Source organism: Suillus subalutaceus (genome assembly GCF_016647625.1).
Source record: "Suillus subalutaceus strain FC151 chromosome Unknown DFJ58scaffold_16, whole genome shotgun sequence".
NCBI classification, from domain to species: Eukaryota; Fungi; Basidiomycota; class Agaricomycetes; order Boletales; family Suillaceae; genus Suillus; species Suillus subalutaceus.
In genome coordinates, this window is record NW_024540265.1 from 60258 (window position 1) to 85646 (window position 25389).

At 47.8% G+C, this 25389-nt stretch overlaps 10 protein-coding genes across 10 annotated transcripts; 6 read left to right on the forward strand and 4 right to left on the reverse strand.

Moving 5' to 3' along the window:
* Nucleotides 1–287: 287 nt before the first annotated feature.
* On the forward strand, nucleotides 288–2067 carry DFJ58DRAFT_127295 (uncharacterized protein). The gene is made up of 2 exons (XM_041378760.1): nucleotides 288–532; nucleotides 602–2067. Exons 1-2 carry the CDS (start codon nucleotides 293–295, stop codon nucleotides 1853–1855), a joined length of 1494 nt encoding a protein of 497 aa, XP_041247870.1. The 5' UTR covers nucleotides 288–292; the 3' UTR covers nucleotides 1856–2067.
* Nucleotides 2068–2227: 160 nt separating this feature from the next.
* DFJ58DRAFT_904506 (major facilitator superfamily domain-containing protein) lies at nucleotides 2228–4983 on the reverse strand. The gene is made up of 14 exons (XM_041394912.1): nucleotides 4773–4983; nucleotides 4492–4709; nucleotides 4350–4425; nucleotides 4224–4294; nucleotides 3948–4156; nucleotides 3849–3888; nucleotides 3571–3788; nucleotides 3402–3515; nucleotides 3283–3355; nucleotides 3010–3233; nucleotides 2868–2950; nucleotides 2695–2811; nucleotides 2491–2627; nucleotides 2228–2434 (listed from the first exon to the last, which is right to left on the reverse strand). The coding sequence occupies exons 2-13, from the start codon at nucleotides 4610–4612 to the stop codon at nucleotides 2546–2548; spliced, it is 1428 nt and encodes a 475-aa protein (XP_041247871.1). The 5' UTR covers nucleotides 4613–4709; nucleotides 4773–4983; the 3' UTR covers nucleotides 2228–2434; nucleotides 2491–2545.
* Nucleotides 4984–5332: 349 nt separating this feature from the next.
* On the reverse strand, nucleotides 5333–7892 carry DFJ58DRAFT_714433 (uncharacterized protein; the record flags this gene model as incomplete). Its single annotated transcript, XM_041384015.1, has 8 exons — nucleotides 5333–5559; nucleotides 5608–5725; nucleotides 5765–5776; nucleotides 5801–6774; nucleotides 6811–7258; nucleotides 7295–7327; nucleotides 7382–7696; nucleotides 7746–7892. The coding sequence occupies 8 exons, from the start codon at nucleotides 7890–7892 to the stop codon at nucleotides 5333–5335; spliced, it is 2274 nt and encodes a 757-aa protein (XP_041247872.1).
* A 1477-nt stretch (nucleotides 7893–9369) lies between these two features.
* On the forward strand, nucleotides 9370–10901 carry DFJ58DRAFT_127399 (uncharacterized protein; the record flags this gene model as incomplete). Its single annotated transcript, XM_041378761.1, has 6 exons — nucleotides 9370–9553; nucleotides 9604–9953; nucleotides 10002–10163; nucleotides 10215–10385; nucleotides 10438–10613; nucleotides 10665–10901. Coding segments are annotated over 6 exons (1239 nt in total), but the record flags the coding sequence as incomplete, so codon positions are not given.
* A 465-nt stretch (nucleotides 10902–11366) lies between these two features.
* DFJ58DRAFT_127414 (uncharacterized protein) lies at nucleotides 11367–12142 on the reverse strand. Its single transcript, XM_041378762.1, has 2 exons — nucleotides 11613–12142; nucleotides 11367–11562 (listed from the first exon to the last, which is right to left on the reverse strand). The coding sequence occupies exons 1-2, from the start codon at nucleotides 11913–11915 to the stop codon at nucleotides 11464–11466; spliced, it is 402 nt and encodes a 133-aa protein (XP_041247874.1). The 5' UTR covers nucleotides 11916–12142; the 3' UTR covers nucleotides 11367–11463.
* A 615-nt stretch (nucleotides 12143–12757) lies between these two features.
* On the forward strand, nucleotides 12758–14743 carry DFJ58DRAFT_768778 (concanavalin A-like lectin/glucanase domain-containing protein). Its single transcript, XM_041388971.1, has 9 exons — nucleotides 12758–13116; nucleotides 13173–13300; nucleotides 13351–13431; nucleotides 13488–13512; nucleotides 13564–13825; nucleotides 13883–13898; nucleotides 13954–14105; nucleotides 14160–14220; nucleotides 14276–14743. Exons 1-9 carry the CDS (start codon nucleotides 12933–12935, stop codon nucleotides 14597–14599), a joined length of 1233 nt encoding a protein of 410 aa, XP_041247875.1. The 5' UTR covers nucleotides 12758–12932; the 3' UTR covers nucleotides 14600–14743.
* DFJ58DRAFT_768785 (maltose permease) lies at nucleotides 14744–17581 on the forward strand. Its single transcript, XM_041388972.1, has 16 exons — nucleotides 14744–14863; nucleotides 14922–15336; nucleotides 15391–15557; nucleotides 15607–15731; nucleotides 15782–15877; nucleotides 15938–15947; nucleotides 15998–16063; nucleotides 16114–16340; nucleotides 16396–16455; nucleotides 16505–16605; nucleotides 16661–16816; nucleotides 16878–16912; nucleotides 16966–17091; nucleotides 17145–17267; nucleotides 17328–17439; nucleotides 17519–17581. Exons 2-15 carry the CDS (start codon nucleotides 15106–15108, stop codon nucleotides 17410–17412), a joined length of 1608 nt encoding a protein of 535 aa, XP_041247876.1. The 5' UTR covers nucleotides 14744–14863; nucleotides 14922–15105; the 3' UTR covers nucleotides 17413–17439; nucleotides 17519–17581.
* A 73-nt stretch (nucleotides 17582–17654) lies between these two features.
* On the forward strand, nucleotides 17655–18200 carry DFJ58DRAFT_904510 (uncharacterized protein; the record flags this gene model as incomplete). Its single annotated transcript, XM_041394913.1, is given in 2 exon segments — nucleotides 17655–17821; nucleotides 17841–18200. The coding sequence occupies 2 exon segments, from the start codon at nucleotides 17759–17761 to the stop codon at nucleotides 18198–18200; spliced, it is 423 nt and encodes a 140-aa protein (XP_041247877.1). The 5' UTR covers nucleotides 17655–17758.
* Nucleotides 18201–20114: 1914 nt separating this feature from the next.
* On the forward strand, nucleotides 20115–20907 carry DFJ58DRAFT_698467 (uncharacterized protein; the record flags this gene model as incomplete). The annotated part of the gene is made up of 2 exons (XM_041383528.1): nucleotides 20115–20661; nucleotides 20709–20907. Coding segments are annotated over 2 exons (744 nt in total), but the record flags the coding sequence as incomplete, so codon positions are not given.
* A 3463-nt stretch (nucleotides 20908–24370) lies between these two features.
* DFJ58DRAFT_723858 (uncharacterized protein) lies at nucleotides 24371–25083 on the reverse strand (the record flags this gene model as incomplete). The annotated part of the gene is made up of 2 exons (XM_041385055.1): nucleotides 24371–24941; nucleotides 24998–25083. The coding sequence occupies 2 exons, from the start codon at nucleotides 25081–25083 to the stop codon at nucleotides 24371–24373; spliced, it is 657 nt and encodes a 218-aa protein (XP_041247879.1).
* Between the last annotated feature and the right edge of the window lie 306 nt (nucleotides 25084–25389).

Genomic DNA, 25389 nt, shown 5'->3' on the forward strand with positions numbered 1-25389 from the left:
CCTTCAGGGCACAGAGCAAGAGCCTATAGTATAGCCTTTACGTGCTGGAACATTGTTTGGAACATGTGTAGATCGCTATCGTTGAATACTTGGAAGTTGAACAACGCAAGCCACCGATAAGTGGACGGTCGTCAAGCACAAGGAGAATTCTGGTATCATGGACCAGTCTAAGTAGTGTGAACACAAGCTCGAAACCTATCATAACACACGGTATCCGATATCCAGGTCCCACGAGCCACGTAGGCAAAGTTTTTGTAGAATTTGAATCCTGACTCTGTACCTATTACCAGTAATGCATCAGGCTTTACTTATTCCCGAAGTCCTCCTGGAGATATTCGCCTATGTGAATGAAAGATCATATACTCAAATACGATCGACTCAGAAATCCCTTGCAGCCCTTGCAACGACATGCAAAGTCTTCTACGAGCCTGCGATGGATTTGCTGTGGGCTGAAATATATCAGTTAGAACCACTGCTAGGCTGTGTAACGAGGTTACATCCACTGATATATGGTAGTGGTATAGGGGTCCCGGTCAGTACTTCATTACGCCTTGTTCATTTCTTTTCGGCTGACCGAGCGTCTGAACAATCATCATGATAGTGGCACAACCTCTGGGCGCACGACGTCGAGCCATTATCTGCCCACGAGGCCCGTCAATTTTTACGTCACTCCGCCCGTATTCGCAAATTGAACATATCATCCAATCACCCTTCAAGAAGTTCTCACCTTCTCTCAGTCATGCCCGCTGAGGCATGCGTATCTCCGAACCTGAGGTCGCTAACTCTTTCCACCAAATATTTGAACCACTTCCTGCCTCATATGCTGCACCAATGCCATCTATTGACTGTCAACGAGAGTCTTGAATCTGTTGTGACACGTCGCTTTACTTTGGAGCACTTATGCATCAACATTGTTGATACGTGCGCTTATGATACCAGCACAGCAGATGAGCTGTCCCTGCTATCCGATAGGATCCGTTGGTGTACGCGGCTTGACTCTGTAACTCTGTATTGTCCAATACTCGACTGGGTAGCATGGAAGCACCTCTCATACATCCCTACCATTCTCAGAGTGGACATTGATCAAGGATTAGTGGACGCTCCTTTGCTGTTGGAACAGGATATCATCAATTTCTCACCATTCCTTAACATCACGAGTCTTCTCTTCCACCTGTACGATGCTGCATACATCATCCCAGTCATGCAACACTCGCAATTCCCCTCTCTGAAGGAGTTCGGATTAGACATTGACATTCTGTATTCAGCAGATGCCGAGGAACTCCTTCGTGCGCTGTCCCACTGCAAAGCGACCCTAGAAAAAATATCCATTCAGTGTTTCTACGACGAGTTCATGGGGCCCCTAGACACCACTTTGACAATAATTCCGCATTTCCTTTGCTTCACACAGCTCCGAACCCTGCAGCTCATGCTTTTTAAATCTAATTCCTGCATCTACCTGGACAATGACATTCTCTTGGAGGCTATGTCTACTTGGCCGCACATCCACACTCTGGAAATCAAAGACTCAGGTTTTCGTCCATCTTCAGTCTCATTCCATGGATTATTCACAGCGCTCCGTCTATGTCCACAATTGCATACACTGCAACTTACAATCAATACTGCAACTCTCGACATTGATCCTGATGCTGAGCTAATACAACATACCTCCTTACGAACATTGAAATTGGAGGCATCCAATTTTCCAATAACGAATGCTGAAACTCTCGCTCGCATCATTTTCGCCTGGCTCCCTTGTGTCGACCAAGTTGAAAACGGGAATAGGAGTTGGGATGAAGTCAACACCCATCTCACATCTTTGAAAGCTCATGCGCTGTATGTCGCGGGAGCCTCCTAGAATAATTGATTTTGGAATATATTCACGTTCGGGAATGTTGTTACATACCTTCGAGTTCTTTCGTTTATTCATTGTCGTTGTCGTGGTTAGTTGTTTTCTCCACTGTTGAACTGCTATAGTACCGTTGTGCATTTTCTCCGCACAATCGAAAAGACCTCCTCGAATTGCTCAATCAATGTAATCAAGGGACCTGCATCTGGGTTCAGTTTTTTTATGCCCCTGCGACCATCGATGGATGCTGTGTTAACATCGATATTTACTCTATACTGTCTGAGTCTTTTGAGCATACCACTCATGACATGTGTGCTTCCCGGGCCTCATTCTTCCCAACGAGTCCTTCAGAGCGCAATATGTTCAAATGTTTGCCACCCCCCTCGGTCTGTGTTCAGGGTGGTATGATATTATTGGTTTCAAACGGCACCAATATTGTAGAAACCCACAGCATCCAACGAGCACACAACAGACTAGCACAGATAATGGATAATCAACCTGATTCAGGCCTAATCGTAGATGAACCGAATCGACCGCATGTTATTTTCTCATACCCTTGAGTCTCGAATTCACTCGACAGTGACTGATCTGGAGTATACGTAGGATTTCAGCTCATGCTTTCCCGCAAGCTGCTATATACGTACACCTGCCAACTTGATACATTGATTCTAATTCAATCTTTCCCTTCAGATCAATGGGTCAATTATTCTCCATGGTCGAGAAACCAACGTCTATGCTCGCCCTCATGCGATCACCATAACGAATCGTCAAGAAAATGATCCTACAAAAGAAATTTTGAAGCGGTTCTATGTCAGTATTCCGGATCTTACAGTGAAAAAAGACCCCACCCTTGTCCAATGACCGCAAGGACAGCCGCGATGATGTCCGTCCACGCAACACCTATGCGCTCGATCAATGGAATGACAAGAGCAGTCGCAGCAGATATCACAAGTGACCTGCTCGCCCTGAGGTAAATGAACGAGTTCAACTTTGATAGTCACGTAATATAATGGAGACTGACATGTGAGCAGCTATGGCCTCTGCACTTCGAGAATGCACTACGTCCACATTATAAGAACCAATGGGATTCACCACGAAGTCGACCTATAGGAATCAGTAAAATTCCATGCGTGGGGTGAGAGGATCTGGCTGGGAGGACTTACCCCCATTCCATTTGTGAGAAGGCACAATAGATTCAATGCAAGGCCGATCGGCCCCTCAACATACGTCGTGATCAGCCCCGATGCCCCAACAGACAACGGGACCATGAACAACCCTCCGATCCATGTCGCTCTCAAGCGGTCTTCGGGGTACCACACTCCTCTGCGCTTCTCCCGCCATCTTCTGACCACAATGTCTGATAGGCGGCCTGCAACCGGCGCTCCAACTGTTAAAGGTTACATCGGTGAACTGTGAATATCACACACTGCACTTACTGAAGTTTCCCAGTCCATTTGGGAGGAAACACGCCCCGATGATGGCCTCATTCGTGATTCCATAACGGACGCCCTGCACCACGATCAGGATGCGAGATGGAAGACAATTGTCAGCTCACAATTGTATACGCCAGCGGTACGAGAAGAACTGCATTGCTTGATGTGAGAATGCACTGCGCAGATAGTATTGACGCACCAAAGTCACTCATGAGCACTAGACTTGACGCAAGCATCTACATCCCATGCATAATTAAGAATTTGTAACCAGCGAGCAACAAATGCACTCACAATCGCAAACAAGTTCGGACTCCGAAGCAACCAGAGACTTCTCAGAGGGTTAACCCATGTGATATGGATCCATCTCCTGCGCCTTATTTTATCGATACCCAATGTACCGGGATGGCTCGTCTCAGGAAACGAAAGGTACAGAAGAAGCATTTGGACCAAGCCCCATGCACCAATGGAATAATGCAAATTGCGCCAGGACCAATACTGTGTCGCAGCACCTGTTCAAATACATAGCTAGCAGTTAGAGTCTCCATGCATAACATCAAGAATATATTTGCCTCCAAGAAACGGGGCAACAGCGAGCCCCAGAAGTGTGGCCTGAGACAATCGTGTCAGTACCAAACGGACAAAATCATTCAATCATCATGATTTCTCACACCAAAGAATATCCCGATAGCAGTCCCCCTCTCCTCTAATTTATAAATATCGCCGATAACACCAGCACCCAAGGACATTCCCCCAGCGCATCCAAACGTCTGCACAAATCGCCAGAACAACAGACTCTGCAATGAAGTCGACAGTGCAACACCACAACTCCCAACACATACAAACGGCATCCCCCACAAATATATCGATCGACGTCCATCTGCAGGACTGTTGTTAAAACCTCAAACACACATTACTAGCTCATGACACGCTATTGATGCACGCACAAAAGGACGAATAAGCAGCCCAAACCAACCCTCCGACAGCACTCGCCAAAATCGATAGACTGACGGTCAAGCTGGGAAAATCGCTCGATCACTAAATATTACATCAGATGAACATACAACACGCACCTGACGACAGCATGCGTCGAGTCGAGATCTTTAGCTATCTGAGGGATGGAAGGCACGAATGTCGATGAGACAAACACTGATCGACGTTCGTCAGCATCACTTCCGCATCAGCAGTATTTAACTTTTGACTATCAGTACTTACTAGGCAAAAATCCCGCAAAAGAAACGAGAAACACGATCCACCCCTTTTGATCTGGTGCGAACCTATCATAAATAGCTTCATGCGTAGTGATAGCCAACAGAGGGCTTTCTTCTGACACCATCGTCAATCGCGAGCTGAGCGTGGCGTACTAGTACAGCGGGGGAGAGATTTATAACAATAATCACAAATACCCAACCAGACCCAGCCGTTGTTAAGATCTGGGTACAAAAATGCCAGCATGATCAGCGCTACGGACCGGAGGAAGCAGCAAAACCACTCGCCGTGGGTTTAAAAATTAAAATAACTCATCGAGGCGGATTGTTCTTGCCTCGAGGTTAGTGATGTGCATGGCCCGGCTTTGGGCCGTGAGCCAGCCAAAGCCTGCCCCCATTGAGCCAGGCCTAGCCAGGCCAAAGTCACGGCTTGCGTAGGGCTTTGGCCTGGCCCATGATTTTGCGAAGCCTAAGCCGCCGGCCCAGGCCGGGGCTTTTAAGGTAGTATTATGTACATTATGTACTGCCTCGGACTCACGTTTCCAGTGCCAGATTCTATTTTTACCTTCGTCTTCATCAGGAAAAAGCTCGGCCACCATTTGCAACCTGCGAGGATACATAGCGCCATGTAGCCTCTCTAGCACAACAGAGCACCCACACCACATACAGTAGCACTACATAGCGACCTGTAGCTCAACCTAATCGCAACTGGAGCTATGTAATTCCTCCCGCACACAGTAGACAATATTGTGCCCTATAATATTAGCGCCACACCAGCTATGCTAAGACAGGCACTCAAACAGCTCCAAATCAATGTATCTATTGAGATAGAACTCTTCTGACCCATCTCAACTGAACCGTGGAACAAGGTGACAAGGGCGAAGAATTCGATTCACGGGTAGAATGGCTGCGTTAGGTCCCCGCTGCCGTGAAGACCTCATGAGCCTGAAAAACTGCAAATTATCGTCGAATGCCTGAAGTGGCCGGAACCAATGGATGTATGCAAGGGGGTGGGGAAAATGACCGAAACGTGACGGGAGGTCGAAAATCACCATCACTTCACCAACGCGCAGACCTAGGTATAGTGAGCAAGCATAGACAATCATAAAACAATAACACTCACCTGACATTCCCTCCCCAGTGTACCGGTCCTCATCCTCAATCACAAGCACCGTGTCAAAGTGTGCAGGCGCTGGCCCTTTCCTTGCATCCTTCGATGGTATGACTGGCGCCGCGCGTACCTTAAATAAACATTTGGTTTTGTTTATATGTGGTTGTACTGGCGAGAGGACCTTCAAGTATTTGTAGACATTGACGCGGTCTTGTGGAGTGAGCTTTCTGTGCAACCCTTTTGGTATGTGGTTACGAAGGAAATCTTCAAGAGCAGGGATGAAAAGTGCAGTGCCATAGTCATGGAGTAACCGTTGGATTGTAGAGTTTGGGAATGGACACCTTCTGGGGACGAAGTACCCCTGTGATGCCATCAGCATCGTGAAGCGTTGTGCTTGACAAGGCAGGATGATGTGGTTGGCTCCCATAGGCGCTGGACCATCAGAATCCGAGTCCGAGGTACTGGAATCTGCCTCGTCTTGCACCAAATTATCATTGGCAGGGTGTTGTGAAGCCCACCATCGAAGGTAAGCATCTTGAATGGCGATGGACTCTTGCCATTGTAACCAGGTAGTCATCTGGATAACATAGTCACGTCGATTAGAGGCACGGTAAGCATGCTTAGCAAAATCGATGTGCAGACGCTCAGGGAGCTCGGTATTAAAGCCATCTGCACTTCCAAACAGACAAATAGCGTCGATGTAGTGAAGCATGGAATCAATTTTAGGTATGTTGAAGTGCTCCCGCACTCCGAGATTGAGGAAAACGTGCTTGTTGGCATGGAATGATGCAAGTGCACTATGCATGTGGGAAAGTGTGACGTCTGTGTGTGTCTGGTACTGTGCATAATAGACAAAATCTAACACACCACGAACGGCAGCAAGAACTTGGCTGTTGACCGCACCAGCAATTACCCCAAGGAAAACCCGCTGTAACTCTCTATAATCTGCCCCCGTCCATTGTTTCCATTTGGAAATCTCTTTCTTGAAGTGCCGAAGGCCCGAATAGGACGTCATCGCTTTGAAATGCGCGTCAAGTTCCTCCTCGCCTATGATATCGGAGCACCAGCTGACCAGGTGATCTTTGAAAACACCTTTGTGCAGCTGGTGTAGAATGTCGGGGGTGATACATGAGAATATGTCGTTGTGTGGCAGTGTAGCCCAGAATGGTGAGTAGATCGCTCATAGTCCTAGTCCTCCCTCAAACTGTTCATTACTCATTTCGCCGTCATGGTGCAAGCGTAGGTATTCCAGCGTTGATTCTCGATTGCGCATTTCCGACCTCGTCATGTCACCACACTCGTTGCGTCCCACAACACACTTTGGGCACCTATTCTCCATGGAGCAGGCCACCAGGCACTGCTCTGGAAAGTCCGCCACATACGCTGCCACGACTGGATGCATGCGCCTTACTTGACGATCAGGGCATGTGACATCGACACCATCCTTGCCTGCCTTGACCAATGGCTCCAGGACCTGCGTCATGCAGTAGTGGAAGAGACGATAACGTTCCACGGAACGTGTATCGCGCGTGAAGCATTCTAACTTCGAGATCGGTAAGTACGCGATCAGAATTGCAGCGTGTTTGGATGGCTGACTGCGGATCTCTTTGGAGATGTTTCCGAGGGTCAAGTAGACGGGCCACACCTCCTGGTCTCCCCGGAACTGCAACAGTGAGGTTTTATCAGACGCTAGGATGACTGGCGCAACAACCGCCCCTTGAGGCAGTCTTCCCTGTGGGAATGGCTTTAGTGCGTTTTTTTGCCACATGTAGACACCTGTGCTTACCTGCATCTCCCACCACCAGTTACCTGTCCACATTTCGTCAAACCGTCTTGTCTTGCCCTCCGCATCAGCAAACACTCTCTCTGGTGCATATGATACCATGCGATCGAACTCTGGATTCGCCATGAGTTCGCAGATGCAGTCTACTGGGTCCCGCAGCCACAGTTCAAGATCCTCAGTTTCGCAGTGCCCGTCATTGGTGAGTTTGTTGCCCTCTACGTTTATTCTCTTTAACTGCCATTCTGTTCCGCGGGGAAGCTGATCGATTGCTTTCATCAGGGTGTATTTGCTCGTGAATGATGTATTAAGGCGGCTGGTCTGTGCATTGGTGAGTATGTTGTGAATTGGGGCTGAATCACTGACTTACAATTGGTAGTTTCATGAACTCGTCTATCGCATTTTGGCCCACACGGGATACCAACCATTTCACAAGTCCCCATTCCTCTGTGTCCGCAAATGGCGCCCATGGGTCTAGACCTTGAGCCTCTTGTTGGGCTCTGATGTCATGGAACATGCTCTCTGCGCAGCCAAGCGTTTGCGCTACTTGCCCTGGGTATGACTGGACAAATCGCATCCACATCCTTTCCTCATCTTCTACTTCTTCGACTTGGACACCACGATGCTCCGGTATTTGTGGCCCTTCCGGTATGACATCCCCCTGGCCATCAAACTCCCAAGGTATGTCTCCGTCAAAGTAGACATCTTCAGGTTGGTTGTTGTTGGGTGTGGCCTCTTGTGTGGCTTGCTCATGGTTGCGCAGCTGGTCCATGTGTTGCTTACAGGCTAGAGTCCGGCTTATATGAAGGCTAACGGCCCTTGCACTCTGGAAGTTGCCTTTGAGGCAAAAATTGCAGCGGTGCATGATGGTATGGTCGAGCAGGAGGTTCAAGGTTCACAAGCCAAAAAAGCTGACCCGTAAGTGACAGTTCAATCAAGTCTCACCTGGCTGACTTGTCATCCATCGGACATCAAAACTTTTTTCCTCAAGATCAGTGTGATCCCTCAAGATCGCAGTTTGCACATAACTTGACGTGAGCGTGTTGTTGCGCATTGATTGTTGATCATGGTCTGCAGACGCGACAGTGTCATTATAAAGGATGTGATGATAGAAAAAAGGTGCGCTGTGCCCCCTCATACTCATAAAATTTAGATTGTCTCATCCTCACGTTCAATCAACATCCAGAATGTCTTCCACTGGTCCTGCTCGCCAAGCACTGAGTAATATTCTCAACAATACTGATTCAGCTCCCTCTCAGCGTCAACGCCGCGACTGCCGCCCTTCAGAGAAGGCTCTATACCAAGGTATGCCATTTCTTATGTACTACCAATTCTATCACTAACTATATCATTATATCGTACCTAGTCGAGGAGGACCAAGAATGCCGTGAGGCACGCCGCCGCCCAAGTGGTCAAGACAAAATCAAGGCCACCCGGAAAAATCGGGTGGACAGAGGTGTGTTATTGACTGTCGCATCGGTTGCCTGCCACCTAACTATTTTCAGGTACACATGACGGCACACAGTTTTTCAACGCAGCCTATCGTCCTGTCCAGAGGTAGCGGACCATCCAACAGTCCACTAGACCTGCGGCCCCGGTTCAGCAAGGTCCCCCCACGAGATAAACACACCCCACGGCCAAAACATATCACACAGGTGAGCTGAGAATATCATTGACTCTTAGTATGCGATATCTGATCAAACACAAAGGTACATACACCAGCTCCGAGTAGAACATCCATGTCTGGGGGCTGGCAGGAAGATACTCTTACTAAAGTGAGTCGGCCGCATGATAACTTCAACTTTGATGTTGATGGCTTGTTTGTAAGGGGTCTGGTTTTGTCAATCGTGAACATAGGTCCAACGATCTCAGTGTAAGTGTCATTGCCTTCGCCTTAGTTTTGGGGCACTCATCATTATGTTAAGCCACCGCCTGCGCCACGGAAGTTGACAGCTGGCACGTGCCAACGAGCTCATCCAACTCCGATGGCGCAGTCCAAAGGAGACTTAGATAATGACTTGAACTTGACCGACACGGAGCAGCATGACGACAGCGAGCAATATGACGATGGCGAGCAGTCCGACGGCGATGACGAAGACCCTGTCATTCATGATGGGGACAATAGTGACGTGTTCGCCGGTGGAGATATATACTATGGTGAGGATAACAACTATGACGGTGAGTGGTGCTGTATCATACACTCAAATGGCAGCTGAATGATCTTGCAGATTTGCGCCACTTGAAGCGTGTGTGGCTACCACCCTCAGATGATGAGGGTGACAGCACACAGAGTCATAAGCGGACGCGCCAGTCCGAAGATTCGCCTTCCCCACAACAAGGTGAACAGCGACTTCCACGCAAGATTCATCAGAGTAAGGGCCATGTAGCGGCCCATGATTATGAAGTAGCAGTGCAGCAACTCATCAAGTTCGCGATCAGCCATTTCTGTGTCTGGCTCGCATCCAAGTATGCCTATCCGGATCGCATGACTCAAGTCCTTTGGGCGAAGGAGGCCTGGAAGGAGGCATGTAGCTGTTATGAGATGGAGATGGGATTCAATGGTGAGATCATCCAGATGGTACGTGATCGAGTTCTATTATTTCATCTGCCTAATTTCTTGTTCAAGATTACCCGGCGCACATCGCATCTCACAAGTGAGGTGAAAGGGAAAGTTCGCCCGCTTGTCGAGAATATTTATGGTTTCGAGTCCACCAATCGGGAGTCCATCAAGTGTAGGAATCGCAAACTCGCCCGTCAGCTCAAGGATAAATTTGGCATGTGTTACCGGGTGCGTTAATAATATCTTGAGTCATGTTTTGTACTTATGTTTGGTTGTAAGGACCTCGGGGACCAACAGAATAATGTCCCTCGCAGTGGCCTCTTTCGGTCAAGGTTAAATCAGCAAGCGGCAAATTTACTCTGGTACCGCAACAAGAAGGATGAAGGGATTGTTTTTGAGAAATCTTTTTCGCCGTTTCCAATTCCAGCCTTGGCCTTAGTGTACACCGCAGTGAGTCATGCTATTGTCTATTGGCTTCAGATGGTGATATTATCGGCTGCAGGCCGAATGTTGCATTGATGAATGGTATGACGGCGAACGGGTAGATATCAGCATCTTGAGCGGCGATTATAAGGAGATTTACGACAAGCATCTTGCGAACCTGAAGAAGTTTCACACTCGAACGAAGGATCACGGAATCCTTGATGGCATCCTGACGGAAATCAACAACAATGGCAGGTAAGTGCGTTTCAAGGATTTAAACTTGGAAAGTTGACAATCATAATACAGGTTGCATGCTAAGGTGGATCCGATTAAAATCGGAGACGGTGACTGCCTCTCAGACGACGAGATCAACAAGGCCATCCGGGAATACCAGCAGGGTGGTGGTGCAGATGACAGTGACGAGGTGGAGTCTGACTTGGAGCTTGAGGGTGGTCGATTTGAAGGTGATGATGTTGAGGACGCGAGAATAACTGCTGACTAGTATTAAACTGTTAAACCGTGAATGCACGCCATTGATCTCCCTGTTATTTGCGAGTGCGCGAGTGGTATGATGTACCTGATATGTACTTACTGCAATGGTAAACATTAGATCACTACATAGCTGCACTATATTGCAAAGGTGCGAGATACCGGATGCTATGTTGTGCAAATAGACATATGGTCTGCGCTACATGGTACTATATCGGGGGGGGGAGATGCAACCAGGCTATACGTGCGATGTAGCCTCTGTGGCACTATATTGCAGTTCCCATTTTTCCTGATGAAGTCCAACACGTTAAATAATACTGTCCTCTGATACATATCCACAGCAATATGACAAAAGGCAAACAATTTTCCATGGCACTGCCTACCATTACATGTCTCATTGTAGTGGCATAAACTTATTCCCATGGCGCGTTTAACGGTTCATGTCGAGTGCGTACAATGATGCCCTTGGAATAGGCGTCATAATTGTATGCTGCTTCCGAATTCGGTGAACAGGCTCATCTATTCGAGACTCGTCCGTTGTGACAGGCTCTGGCAACTCACGGCTTGAATATGAGTTCTGACTGTCGTGGGTCATCCCCTGCGAAAAGAAATGGAATCATGCTTCGATGGTAACGACTCGATGACTGACTGTGCTATAATCAAGAGATGGACTCTTCACCTCTTCTCCTGCCAACGCTGATAAGATATGCATCGCCTGATTGAATGACTTAGAGCCGCATAATCACTGTGTACACTTGCACACACCTTATTATTAGATTTTGATGGCCGTCCAAAAGAAGACGCATTGCTGAATGCGCGAGAAAGAGTGAGACGCTCGCGCTTCAAATCTTGATTCTCCGATAGCGTTTCATCCAGTCGGTTGTGCAGGTCTGCCTGCTCCCTGCGAAGCTTCGCAGCCTCCGCTCGGAAATCATCTCTCTCCCGACGAATTTCAACGAGATCGCTGAGCAATCTAGCATTATCTGCGTGAAGTTGTTGAATAACCTTCCGTTGACGGGCGTGGACGCTTTGTAACTGCTCAATCAACATTGTCGAGGGCTTTTCCATGGCGAATAGAGAGTGCGCAGAAAGTAAGAAGTTCGAAGTGGCTGCCGACGGAGGCTGCAACTTCTCTTTTTATTAGCGGAAAACCATCATACTATGCATCACCATCAGGACAGCATCATGGTGTTTGATCTGAAAACGTGCACACCCACCAGAATCCCCACGTAGTAGCTAATACTAGCAGTGACATAATATTGTATACGTTAGCGACAAGTATTCCAGGGGCTGACCGTGATGGGACGGTAAGTTTCTATTTTTGTTGACTGCCTCTCATACTATAGCCTGTGCTTGGCTGTGTTGCTGGTGATGTCCTTGGTGCAAGGGTTATAGAGTCTGTGTACTGCTTTTGACTGCCTCCTGTTGAAGAAGACTGACATTAACACTGCGATCGTGGTAGATGATGTGGTCATGCAATCTATCATACCGCTTGTACTTGTACTAAATAGCTGTGCATCACAAGGGTGGCGCCTGTTGGCACACTTGTGATGCACACCGATTATAAGCATCTGCCAAGTACAACGTTGCATCGCGTTGTAGGACATCCGGGTCGGTCCCCGCGGCAAAGGATCAGGACGATTCAGAGTTCAGCGCCAGTGCGTGGAAGCAAAGTGGTTGTTCCAGCCTTGAACGTTTGAACGTTTGACCCCGTCAGTATTAAGTACTAAGTGCTCGAGTAATAAGAAGCGTTTAAGCTTTGCGCCTTTTGCGCTAGGTTACTAGGCTACTGCACTAGTAGTACTAGTACTTAGTGCTTTGGGAGCTTAATGCATGTACTTATATGCGACTGTAAGCACCGTCACGTAGTGCGTGCTTCGGTCACGCGCTTCTGCTGTCACGCGCCTCATGTTTGTTCGGATCTAGTCATGTGCGTGAGTCGCCGGAAGCCACAACGCGCGCGGTTAAGTATGTATGCATAAGGTTTCATTACGCAGGGCCTCGAGCTCCAAACCATCCCTTCTCCAGCCGGCAGCGAGGTTACTCGCCCGACCATCGCCACTCGGAGATTTGCTGACTATATGAATGCCTTCCGGTTTTCCTCTGCCCATATTTTCACACTTCGTGACCATGAAGCACTGGCTTGTGTTCGAGATCTTTGCTTCTTATATATCTTCTGTGAAGGGCTATAGTCTCGTCCGCGAATATTCGGGTCAGAGCTTCTTCGATCTTTGGGACTTTTATGGCGCTTATGACAACACGACTCAAGGTGGGTATCGTATTCGTCATTCCTTATATTCTGCTACAGTAGAAAACACGATACAGGTAATGTCATATGGGTCAACGAGTCCTATGCAACCAGTCAGAGCCTGGCGTACATAGACGGTCAAGGAAATGCCATAATCAAAGTGGACAACACAACAGATGTGCCTATGGGCCAGAACCGTAGCTCAGTGCGCAAAATACAGGATCCAAACACCCGGTACTTATTAGAGCACAACAGGTTCGCATAACCACTCAAGACACGTATGATGTCGGAAGCCTTTGGATAATCGATCTCAGTCACATACCGTTTGGATGCTCGGTATGTTATGAGAAACTTGGTTTACTTGCCGTTAGCATCTGAACTATCTACGTAAGGTATGGCCCGCATTTTGGAGTTTTGGTGCGTGTGATGCTGTTGGCTTTGATTTCACTCGTTGACGCGACTTTGTAGGGCCTAACTGGCCGGAGGACGGGGAGATAGATATCATCGAGGGCATCAATTTGATGCCCGATAACCAAATAAGCATTCACACCACGCCAGGATGTACTGCTAATGGATCAGAATATCAATTTGGTACAAGCGGTACAACAACCGACTGTTCTCAACCCTCTGGATGCACAGTGATGCAAACTTCTCCGAATAGTTTTGGAAGTGGTTTTGCGGCAGCTGGCGGGGGAGTTTGGGCAACGCAGTTTGATGTGTCGGGTATCTTGTACGTAGTTGCACATGTCATATCCTCGTCATCCTTATGGCTAACAATTCCCTGTAGTATTTGGTTCTGGAGTGTGCGGTGTACCCTTGGGTTTGATAAATATTGTAACGTGCTGACACATTTTTCAGCGCCCCGACGTACCCGCTTCCATCTATTCAGCCTCGATGGACGTCACTCAATGGGGAATTCCGCATGCCAGTTATTTTTCTAACACTTGCAACATTACCCAATATTTCAGTGCACAAAACCTGGTTTTAGACATCACTCTTTGCGGAGACTGGTGAGTCCTGTCATACCTCGCAGCACAGGACCTCCATAATTACGTTATATATAGGGCAGGTATTGGAGCATCCTATAATGCGTCGTGTGGCAACTCAGGCCCAACAGGTCTGTGTGTGAGTGCTAACAGCCGAAAAATGACATTTTTTGTGTTCAACGCTTGTGATACAGTACAATGACTGCGTAGTCGGGCCTGGAAGTCCACGATATGATGACGCATATTTCAACATTTCCTATGTTCGCGCATATACTTCTGCTCTACCATCTGCCACTCCGAGCCCATCCATTACTTCAACGACATCCACCAAACCCACAACGGCAATGACGAGCTCGACGACAAGACACGATGGGCTATTTACCCATGCCTCCGATAACAATGGGTGGGGCGCAGTAGTGATGCTTCTTATTGCGGCTCCAATTGCCGTTATTGGCTCATGGCCACTCGTGTTCAAGAGGTGGTATCACCGGGGCATACCACCACTGCAGCCTGCGTAGTTTCACTTCGCTCGTGACTTTTTATGACTCAGAGATGACCAAAATAACTTAACGACTGCATTTATATCTAGATTGCACCATGAATAATAGACAGATTAATATACCATTGTTATGCACAAGTAAACAACGGACTTGCTTTTCATGTGGTACCATGATCATGTGTGCAGATGGACGCCGGCGTATCGGGTCATGCTGTACCGATCTAGAGTTTCAAGCTTCAAGCCTTCAAGTCCTATTGTCGACCTTCACATGTCCTTGAACAGTGTATGTATCCATTTTCTAAAGGATACGATGTTAACACCTTTCTTTTATGTGCCGGCAGTCTAATGGGTTTTGCTACTAGGATTGTCCTCGCCCAAGAACGAATTTGTTTCATAGGTAATTCATTATGTTCCTCTTTGAGTTTTCTATTTCCAGCATGACCGGCATATCCACAAGCGCCGGATTGTCTGCATAAAAACCGATCAACGATCGGGGTGGGGGTCCCATATACTTCACACAGAACTATGACTGGCACAGTCGACGAGAAAGCAGCTCAAACGGCACAATCAGAAGTCGATGCGACTAGTGGTTTCAATGAGAAGAAATCTCCCTATGGCAACCTCACGACGCTAGCGCAGGCTGCTGCAACTGAACATGCCATCACTCCGGCGCAGGCTGTGCGAACGTATTGGCGCGCTTTTGCATGGTGTTTATTTATTAACATGGGGGCACTGTTATGGGGTTACGACTCTCAGGTGGGTGATTCAACCATAAATGGGTGGAACGATGTCAAGATAGTCTTCTGTTAGGTTGGCGGTGGTTTATTGAGCGTCTCTTCGTTCCGTAGGGATTTCGGCAGCTTTATTGATCAACAATACGTCCTTGCTGCATCATGGCAAAGTGCCTTTAACAGTATCAGCTCTGTCGGTGGCATGGCTGGAGCCTTTTCCTTAGGTTACATCTCGGAGCTTTTCGGGTACGTACGAGGGTCTGGAGTTTTAGATCCTGTTGCTCACACGAGACAGACGACGTGGCGCTGTCGCCGTCGCTTGTTTTGTCTCCATCGTTGGTATTCTGATACAATTCCTTACGCCCCCTCATAAAAACGGGATGCTATTAGCTGGCAAATTGATCAATGGTTTCTCGCTTGGTTTGACATATACCCACTCAACCTTTCGCTGTCTTAACCGACTTGTGTAGGAATGTACGTATCAAGTGCTGGATCTTACTGCGCAGAAGTTTCCCCTCTCGCTTTACGTGGGATCACTACTGCATCTGTTAATCTGTGGATAGATCGTACGTTTTATCTTCAACCTAATTTTATCCTCAAGTTCTTACACAACATGTCACATTTAGTGGGTCAATTGTATGTTCCTCATGCATCTTCATTGGTACATTGCTCAACAGGGAGCATAGCATGTCGAATGGAGTAATTCGTGGAACAGGCAACCGAACCGATGCTTATGCTTACCGTTTGCCTTTGTAAGTGGTTCGACTCCTTGCCCTACATTTAGCCTTATTCCTTCATCCAGTGCACTCCAATGGATCTTTCCAGTCATCCTCCTTGTAGGCCTTCCTTTCGCTCCGGAATCCCCTTGGTGGCTTGTCCGCAAAGGAAGGGTAGATGACGCTCGGAAGGTCATCACGCGACTTGGTGGCCCAACGATCGATGCAGATATGCAACTTCAGCAAATTCAGGACACGATTGAGCTCGAAGACACGTATGCGGCGAGTGCCAGATACATTGATTGCTTCAGGGGTTTGTCTCATTCTGCCAATAAACCCCGATTACACCGTGTCTGATGGTGAAACAGGAGTCAACCTCAGACGCACTATCGTAGCAATGATGGTCTTCGTGCTTCAGCAAGGCGCTGGTACGTTTATACTACAAGTGTCAGCACTAGGACGCTAAATATTTAAAAGGGGTCGTATTCGTTCTGGGCTTCAGCACATACTTCTTTGAGCTTGCGGGTTTCGCTGATACCAATGCCTTCAACTTAGGCATCGGAGTGACAGCCATCGGCGTAAGCGTTTGGCTGTCATTTCGCTCTTCGTTAACATCGAATGATATTTGTCTAGGTCGTGGGCAACCTGCTAACATTTTATACAGTCAATCGACTCGGTCGTAGATTCATATTCTTCTGGGGAATGCTTGCTTGCACTACAGTGCTATTGTTGATTGGCTTTATATCCATATCAGATTCTCAAAATGCCAGATGGACAGTGGCTGCCTTTGTGTGTTGCATTTTCGTTGAGGACGGCTCACATTTGGTACTTACTAATTTTTCTGCTTTAGACAATCATATACAATTTTATATATCAAACTGGCATGTGAGTCACTTTGCTGTTGTCAAGTTGACCTTTACTAATGAACTGGGTGACAGTGGCCCCCTAGGCTATGTCATCTTTGCTGAAGTTTCGTCTGCCAAGCTGCGATCAAAGACTGTCGCATTAGGGATTTGGGTAAATTCCTTGTGTAGTATGGTCGTGAATATTGTTGTCCCGTATCTGCAAGTCCTTCTGTTTTGCCGTCCCATAGTCAATCTTAAATATTCTTCTTCAGCGTCAACCCAGACGAGGCAAATCTTGGTGGATACGTTGGCTTTATTTTTGGCGGTCTGGCTTTTGCTGGAACAATCTGGACCTGGTACTTCATTCCAGAAACTAAGGATCGCACAGTCGACGAGTCAGTTAAAATCCAGTCCTATCGCTCGCCGTTCTTTTCTGATGGGATCTTATTAATTAGGCTTGATGTTCTTTTCGAAGAACACGTTCCTGCGCGTCAATTTGCGGCACACAACCTTTTCAGGTCCAATTCCCCTTCCAATTAATGGATGGACAAACAAATGGCCCTTCATGTATGCAATGTTTACGACATAACGATCAATAATTCATTGACCTTTAACTCTTTATGCTTGTTCGGAATCTACCCTGTAGTCGATAGGTCATGTCTATGTTCTTCCTTGAGAGACAGTGAAAACTCAACATGGTGAGGTCGGGTGAAAGATGATAATTCTGTAATTACATAATGCGAAAAATGACCCATGAGCGCTCCTCTGAGATTTCTGATCAAGACGTGTTGCATCGCATCGTCTTCGTCGTATTGTGCATCGTTCTCGAATCTCATTGTACTTTCTTGTATTCATCAGCCCTAGTGACGTCTCTGGGACTCATGGGATGCATCGTGAGATCATTCGCTCAACGCCGCTGTGGAGGCGACAGTACTCGCGACACGATTGTGTTCATCGTGGCTGATGAGACAAAGTCAGGCATGAGGGGAATGATTGTTGGCAGGGTCAAGCTGTTCTTTTCCTTCACGCATGATGGAGTTACTTACCCATGTGCTCTTGTTGACCGCTTCTCTCGTATGGGTCGAGGGCCAGATAACTTCACGGGAATGTGGAAGATAAAGCCAGAGGTGATGGTTACAGGGAGACGACGGACTCGCATTCAGTCTGTTGAGCACATTGACACCATTTATCGAGCTGCGCACCTCCTTCCTGTCTTTGGTGACGGTCCGCTTCCTCTAGACTTTCATTTTTCTTATTCTCTTGATTCCTTCAATGCTTACTATGTAAACAAATATGCTGACCATCATGCCAATGAAATCGTGTTTTGACCAGGCCGTCTCAGATTATGTTCAGGCTCAACAGAGCGCACAGGCAAATAAGATTGTCAGGTATCATACATAGTAATATTTTTAAGTTCGAGGCAGTTTTTTGCACCTGTTGTAATTGAAATTTATGTTCGGCATCACAGCGCGCTCGCTCAGCCTTCCAACGTGCATCAACAAGGTTTTGAAGGAAGTCCACAGGGATGGCAAGGGTTTCAGCCTGAAAATTAGTAGGACTGGGAGATTCCGGTGTTTTTCGCTGTGTAGCGAGTGTTGCAAGGTATTCTGGGGCTGTGTACATATGGTCAGAGATAAGTTAGAGCTTGGAAAATAATGTCTCGTACTATATTCGAAAGGTCCATTGGGATCAGCAGGTATTTTGAGGCGCTGAGATAGACGACGACTGGTGAGTTTGGCATGAGAATCGTGTGCCAGTGAGCAATTGCATGACTCGGACTGACCGTTTTTTTGATCTGGAGCGGGCCATCATTGGCATGGTCCATATCCGGATTGCCAGCCTCTGAATCAAGGTGTGGTTTGACCGGGCTGGGGGGTTCGGAGTGAGAACTAGAGACTCAGTTGAACTTAGTACTAGTAGTAGCCTGATAATGAATTGGCTTACCGTTTGACTCCTGAGCCTTTGGGTGTTGTAGGGAATGAATCACGAGACCGAGAATTGAGTGACATTATGGTAAATGTATGGTACACTGGTATAGTATGAGCAGGAAGCTGTACTACTACATCTTTTTTCACCGCTGAAGATTCATTTGTCGTGCGTGAGAATGAAATACCTCCCAGACGTTCAGGTTATCCAGGTTGCTGCCAGGACGGTCAGGTGGTGACCAGGCGTTTTCAGGCCTTTGCACTTTTGCTGATGTGTTAGAGTATGTTCTTTTTTTTTGACTAAACCTCTGACTGTATCTCTAACCTTCTTCACAGCAAACCCAAACTGGATACACTGTCAGGACTCAGCTGGTACATAGCTATACTACTCACATGTGCAGATCTAGGTAGAACCGTATGTCCCGTATGACAGGTACATACGGCCGTAAACTTACGGTGTCATACGGTACTCAAATGACTGTATACCATAACCATCAATGAGAGCTCTAAAGCCCCGACGGTACGGGTACGGTTCTCGTATCACGCCACCGTACTACATGCTCGTAATACGACCTAGTACGGTGGCCAGCCCTAAGCACCCGCGACTCCCTGAAACCCGTTCTCCTTTACTTTATAGATTTATAGATGTTGCCGCCCTTAGATATTACCCCTCCACAGTCGGATTGGGCAGAACATTTCGATCCTGGAACACCTGTTCCATCCCTCACACAGTAATATCCGCTAACATAATCTTATTGTGTGGTATGTGAGAACTGCGGCTTTGTCGTCCAATGTTGTTCGACACTACTGCTCGTGCACGTCACGGATCCCTCGTATACTTTTGTATACTTACCTTGTTTCTATAGGTACTAGTTTGGATGCTTTGTGATGAGCCGACTCGGAATCTCTGATCTCTGAGCCCGACACTAGTGCTCGCCAAGGGACAGCGGTGCCTCCTTCAGTTTCAACATCAGCGTACGACGGACAACTGCCAGTGGCACCTCAGGCAGTAGTTTTCGGAGGTAAAAGGTAGCCTCTTAGGCCGGGTTTCTATGTTATGGGAAACTGGCCTGAGAGGCCCAGGATTCGCCAATCTAATTTTAGGGCTGTTCTAAAAATAAAATCATGACTCGTTGCCCTCCCCCACCGCCTCGTTGCCCTCCCCCACCACTTCGTTGCCCTCCCACTGGGTTGCTCGCGTGCCTCACATGCACCTAGGATGCCACCTCGTTGCCCTCATACTTACTTGAAAATGTCCTGTATTATTACCTTAATTTAGAAATAAAAATATCCAACTCGCGTTCTACCTTCATTTTTATGGCTCCCCAGCCCTCAAATACACGTGCTGCCCAGCTCACAACATCTGGATTGGGCGCCCAATTCGTCAGTCCACGGAAACCCAGAAACAAACTCAAGACCCAGACGTTAGTCGAGCTGCCCGGGCAGAAAGCAAAGCAAGATAAACTACAAGCCAAGTTAGCAGCCCTCCTCGCAGGAAAATCAACTTCAAGTTCTGAACCAACCACTACTTCCACCTCACCTGATATCGAGAACACTCCCGCCGATGCTTACGAGGATTCCTTCATCGAAAACGAAGTTTTTCCACTTATTCAACCTGACGAATCTGTTCCGCCACTAAACACCTCTGAATGTATTAAAAGTCATCGAATTCTACCTGATGTCGCCGCCGCACGCTTATACGATACCTGGAAAACACTGATACCCACACTCGTTGATGTTCAACTCGGGTATACTCAGAGGACCGTCGGCAAGATTCTCGAGCGACCTTCAACGGTCTTGTCTGCATGTCGCTCCCGGAAATGTGCACAAAGGCGCACGACCTTGATTGGACTATTCTTCGATAGTAAGTCCCTAGATATTGAATGCTTCAATTCATCAATGATTTCCAAGGTTTCACCTCCCTCGACGTCTTGAGCTGCAGATGCGCTACTGCAGCTCAAGTCCTGATTCTGCACGGTTTGTTCCCCACTTCACCCTCCCAGCCGCGTATGGCAGTGTCTACGGACTTGCTCGCATTCTATCGCGCGCTTTTCGAGCGCTCCTGTGATGCTGTAAATGCACTCGCATCTGCCCTTCACACGCATTACGTCCGTAGAGGTTTTCGTATGACCAATGGCAAAGTAAGTGAATCTATGTTGAGTTCCTTCGATTCTTACAAAACTTAGGGCGAATTCATTCAAGAGCCTTTCCGGCGAAGTCTTGGTCAAGCCATTCTTTGGTTTGACGTCTTACAGGTGGAGCTTGAATCCCAGCTTGAACGCGCTGTTCAAGCAAGCCGAGACCTCATAGAGGCCTCTCGAGAACCTCCAGAGCATCCCGCACCATTTATTCCCACTGTAGACGTGATTCCACGCGAGCGCTGTGCCGCGATCCTTCTTCAGCATTGCCCTGCCTGTTTTGGAGGAGTCGTCTTTGGCAGGAAGCTGGAAGAAGGCGGTGATATTCATGTCGCTACTGATGGCAACTTCCATCATCGACATCGGCGTTCAGCAGGCGATTCACCTCACTTCTATGATCCCTCCTACTTCTTACCGAAAGCTCAGGTCGACGCCATTGGTCGACACATTGATCGCACTCGCAAGTCTGCTCCAAAGCCGCATGCACCACTTGTACCTCATGAGGCTATCGACCTGTGCGAGAATTCGTACGAGGCCGCCGATGGGAAGAAGCAGAAAGCAGCCATGGACAGCTTCGACGACACGGGAGTCATGGCATTGATATGTCGACACGACATTCCCCTCTTCTTTGCAAACATTGACACCCCAGGTGAGCAGCAAAAATATGCTGTCGCCCTAATCGATCACCTCTTTGCTTTAATACCTGGAGGCGCAACAGTTGTTACTCTGTATGATGTGGGATGTGTTCTTGCATGATCTTTAAGTCAGGTGAGTCATTTCTGTAATTCTTCGAACCTCATTGCTGATCCCTTCAAGTACGACATACTTGCCGAAACTGTAACAAAGCGCTTGCGATTCGCAACCACCGCAATGCATGCCTATGGGCACGAATGGTCGTGCCAACTTATTTATAACCCACGAATATGCGAAGGTCTTGGCCTTTCAGATGGAGAAGGCACTGAGAGACTATGGTCGAGGTTTATCCGCTTGATAGGTATCCAGCGCTCTTCGTCAGTAAGTGCCCTCAATTTTTGTATCATTTCTACTAATATTTGAGTTACTATAGAGACAACGTCGGTTATGGCTACTTGACCGACAAGCTGCTGCTATCGGTCTTGAGATGTGCGCTGACCTTGGGGACTGGATCCGGCGTCGACTTAAACGAGGGATTGATGAGCAAGGGACAGCTGCACAGGCCACGCTGAGTGAGTGCGATGCGACAATTGAAGATCTGCGACATCAATGGGCTCTGCAACAACAGTCACAGTTGTCTATCCGTGCTTGTCCGTTCAATTTACTTCGTCAGCCTGACCATCTCTAACTCTATTCTATAGATGCCCCTGCTCGGCTCAAGAAAGAGCTGGACACTGTGTTTGCCCTCCAAGGTGACCTTGATGCCTCAGAGAAGGCACTTCAAGCCACGAGCGAGGTGATATCGAAGGGAAATGCATCCCAATGCACGCGTGACGCGATCGAGAGCCTCGAACGAAGTCACCAGCGCCTCATGGACAAGGTGGATGTGTTATATGCTTCCCTCAACGTTCACGACAGGTTCCCTGAGCTAGAAGGAATCAACGTCGAATTCATTCGCACACTTCTCTTAGCATGGGACCTGAAGATCAACATCCGGAAGCGCGCAATTGGGAGCTTCTTCGAGTGGGACAAACTCGATCGTGCTGTCGGCGGCACACAACAAGCATTAGGTAGGTGGATAGACTCGCTCGGTGACGTGTGTTCACACTTTGCAGGGACCAAACTTCACCAGCAGACCCGAAAGGCCATATCAAAGCGACAACCAGCCTTACTGGCCGCACTACGCAAATTCAATGGATACTGCGAACGCCTTGAAGAACTATACGAACCAGATTGCAGTATCCCTCTTCCGACGCCTCTCCCTACCAAGCTGAATGAACTCCGTAATGATCAAACATTGATGGAGGACATTTGGATTACACCTTCAGTGGGCGACGTTCCTCGTTGGCTGGATGATCAGGATGTCCGTGATGGGATACGCGCTATGTTAAAGCGTGATAGATGCATTGAGGAGCAGAGACGGCTTGGGCTAGAAGCTGACAACCTTTGCAGGTGGTTTGGCGATGAACTCGCTGCAATAGAACTCGCTCTACAGTTGCCTGAAAGTGTGTACCTTCCTTTATGTCACCTTCGATCAATGCACTAATTCCTTCACAGATATCAGATTTTCCATCTTACTGCGTCAGCGGCGGGAGCATCTCCGACATCTTCAAATTCGCTGGTCCAACCCACTTGCGTCACCATTACGATTTGAATCTCGCGCAAGACACGCTGAATCATTGGCGATGCGGATCTCAGGTGCCTCCCAAGAATGTGCACTTCACTGGGTTCCATTGATATCATGCACCACTTCTGTGGAGGAGGAAGAGGGCGCAGAGGATCCGGAGGTTACCGCTACGTTTTTCGATGATCCTCCACCTGAACACCTTGCCCTCGATGACATCATAAACGTTGACACTCTTGACAGTGAAGACGAAGAGGATATTGATATCCCAGCTGACCCTCGTGCTCTCATCACCTGGCACACTCCCCAGGTAAGTCATCTTTCCTTACCAGGCGTCCATGCATTCATAGTTTATCTAGCAAGTCATCATTGACGCAGTACCACCGATGAATGAGACTACCGTTATTATCCCTGGAATCCTCAGAACTTTGGTATGTCCCGCCCGCGATGCATTCCCACAGCAAATTTTCGAACCAAAGGACATCAAGATCCTCGCATCGCCTACTGTGCTACTGAACGATAGCCTCATCAACGGTTGTGCAGTGTTGCTTTATTTAGACTCTTTACAGGCTTCTCCCGCTGTCCAACAATACGCGATTTTGTCCACACACGACCTCCCCCGCATTCGGTACAATGCATCAGACGACATGCTTTGGCGCAACATATCACGGACTAAATATTGGGCCAAGGATGTATGGATCATACCAATTCATAGGCCCTCGGGTGTCGGTCATTGGGTCTTGTGTATTGTCCACCTCCAGAGCAAGGAGCTTCATCTCTTTGATAGCTTCGCTGAGCAACGACCTTGGAAGAGTGAAGTCAAAGTGAGTACTGACATAGTACCTCTTTCATTAGACTTAATGCATCTAGGACGTCATGAAATTGATTGTTCGGCTTTTCAACATCGCTCGGCAACATCAACGTGTGTTCAAAGTCGACGTTGACTTCTACGGTTGGGTTGTGCGACCGCTGATAGTAAGTATGTTATACATTAAACGTACACTTATCCTAATTTTCTATCAGAAGACCGCGGTTCAGACTAATGGCTATGACTGTGGCATATGGGTGCTTGCAATGATCGCGGCAACTTTGCATGGATGCCACTGTACGGGTTTGAAAGAAGACCATATGTCTGCGTTTCGTCACTACCTTCATACACTTGTCGTATTAATGTGTAACTAAATATATGGATCAAGTCCGTTTAACATCTTCTCAACCTCAGTGTGATAGAGATAAATCCTGCGTGCACGCCATCGCAAGAGACATTGGGCCATCTTGATGTGTCTATCACAGTCCCTTGCGTCAGAGATATAGTCTTGCAATATGTACCACTCTCCCAGCAGCACGCCAATAGCACGTTTCAACTCTGTACAAAGATCTGGCCTTCCTGCATTGTACTTCCGTGCACGTTGTTGTAGCTGCTCCTTCTCTAAGCGTGAGTTACGGCCGTGCATGACCTGCACAAGGTTTTCTGTGAATCGAACCTCTGCTGGAGTGTCGGATGGAGGAGGCATAGCGTAGGGGGGATTATTGTCCCATTGTGGGAGCTCCGATTCATCGAGGTTGTCAGCACTTTGGGAAGCGCAACGAAATAGATCACCGTCTGGAAGGGAGGCGTTTGCTAGATTGATGAGAACTCGAGGCAGGGGTGGAAGCCGGGATGATGCTAGGGGTGGCTTTGACGAGCCTTTGCGACTGTGTGCTTTGGCATAGTTTTGAGAACGTCGAAGTCGACGAGTAGCTTTCCCCCTGCCAATGACAATGTGGAGGTTAAGAATGCCATGTGCAGTGTGGTGTAAACATACCTCTCAGACTGTGCATAGTTCGCCTTTTGTCTGCGCAATGCAGCTGTTTTTTCTGCCAACGTTAGATATTTGGCTTTTTGACCCATAATGACAGTAGAGAGATGCAAAGGCTGAATGAACACATGCACGCACTTAGCTACTTATTCTACGGACGGACCTCCTTCACTCAAACATTGGGAAATTTTGGTACCAATCGAACCGGCAAAAAACGAAGAATTCAAAAACCACTATCCGCAAAGTCTACGCGAAGACGAGCGTGGTTGGGATATGTTTTTCATTGGTCTTGAACTGTATCTGAATGCCTATTGGCTAATCAAGCCGCATGTGCTGAACTCCCCATTTCGTCAAGCTTCGAATTTGACTTATGTACCTAGGGGATCCAGATCCATCAA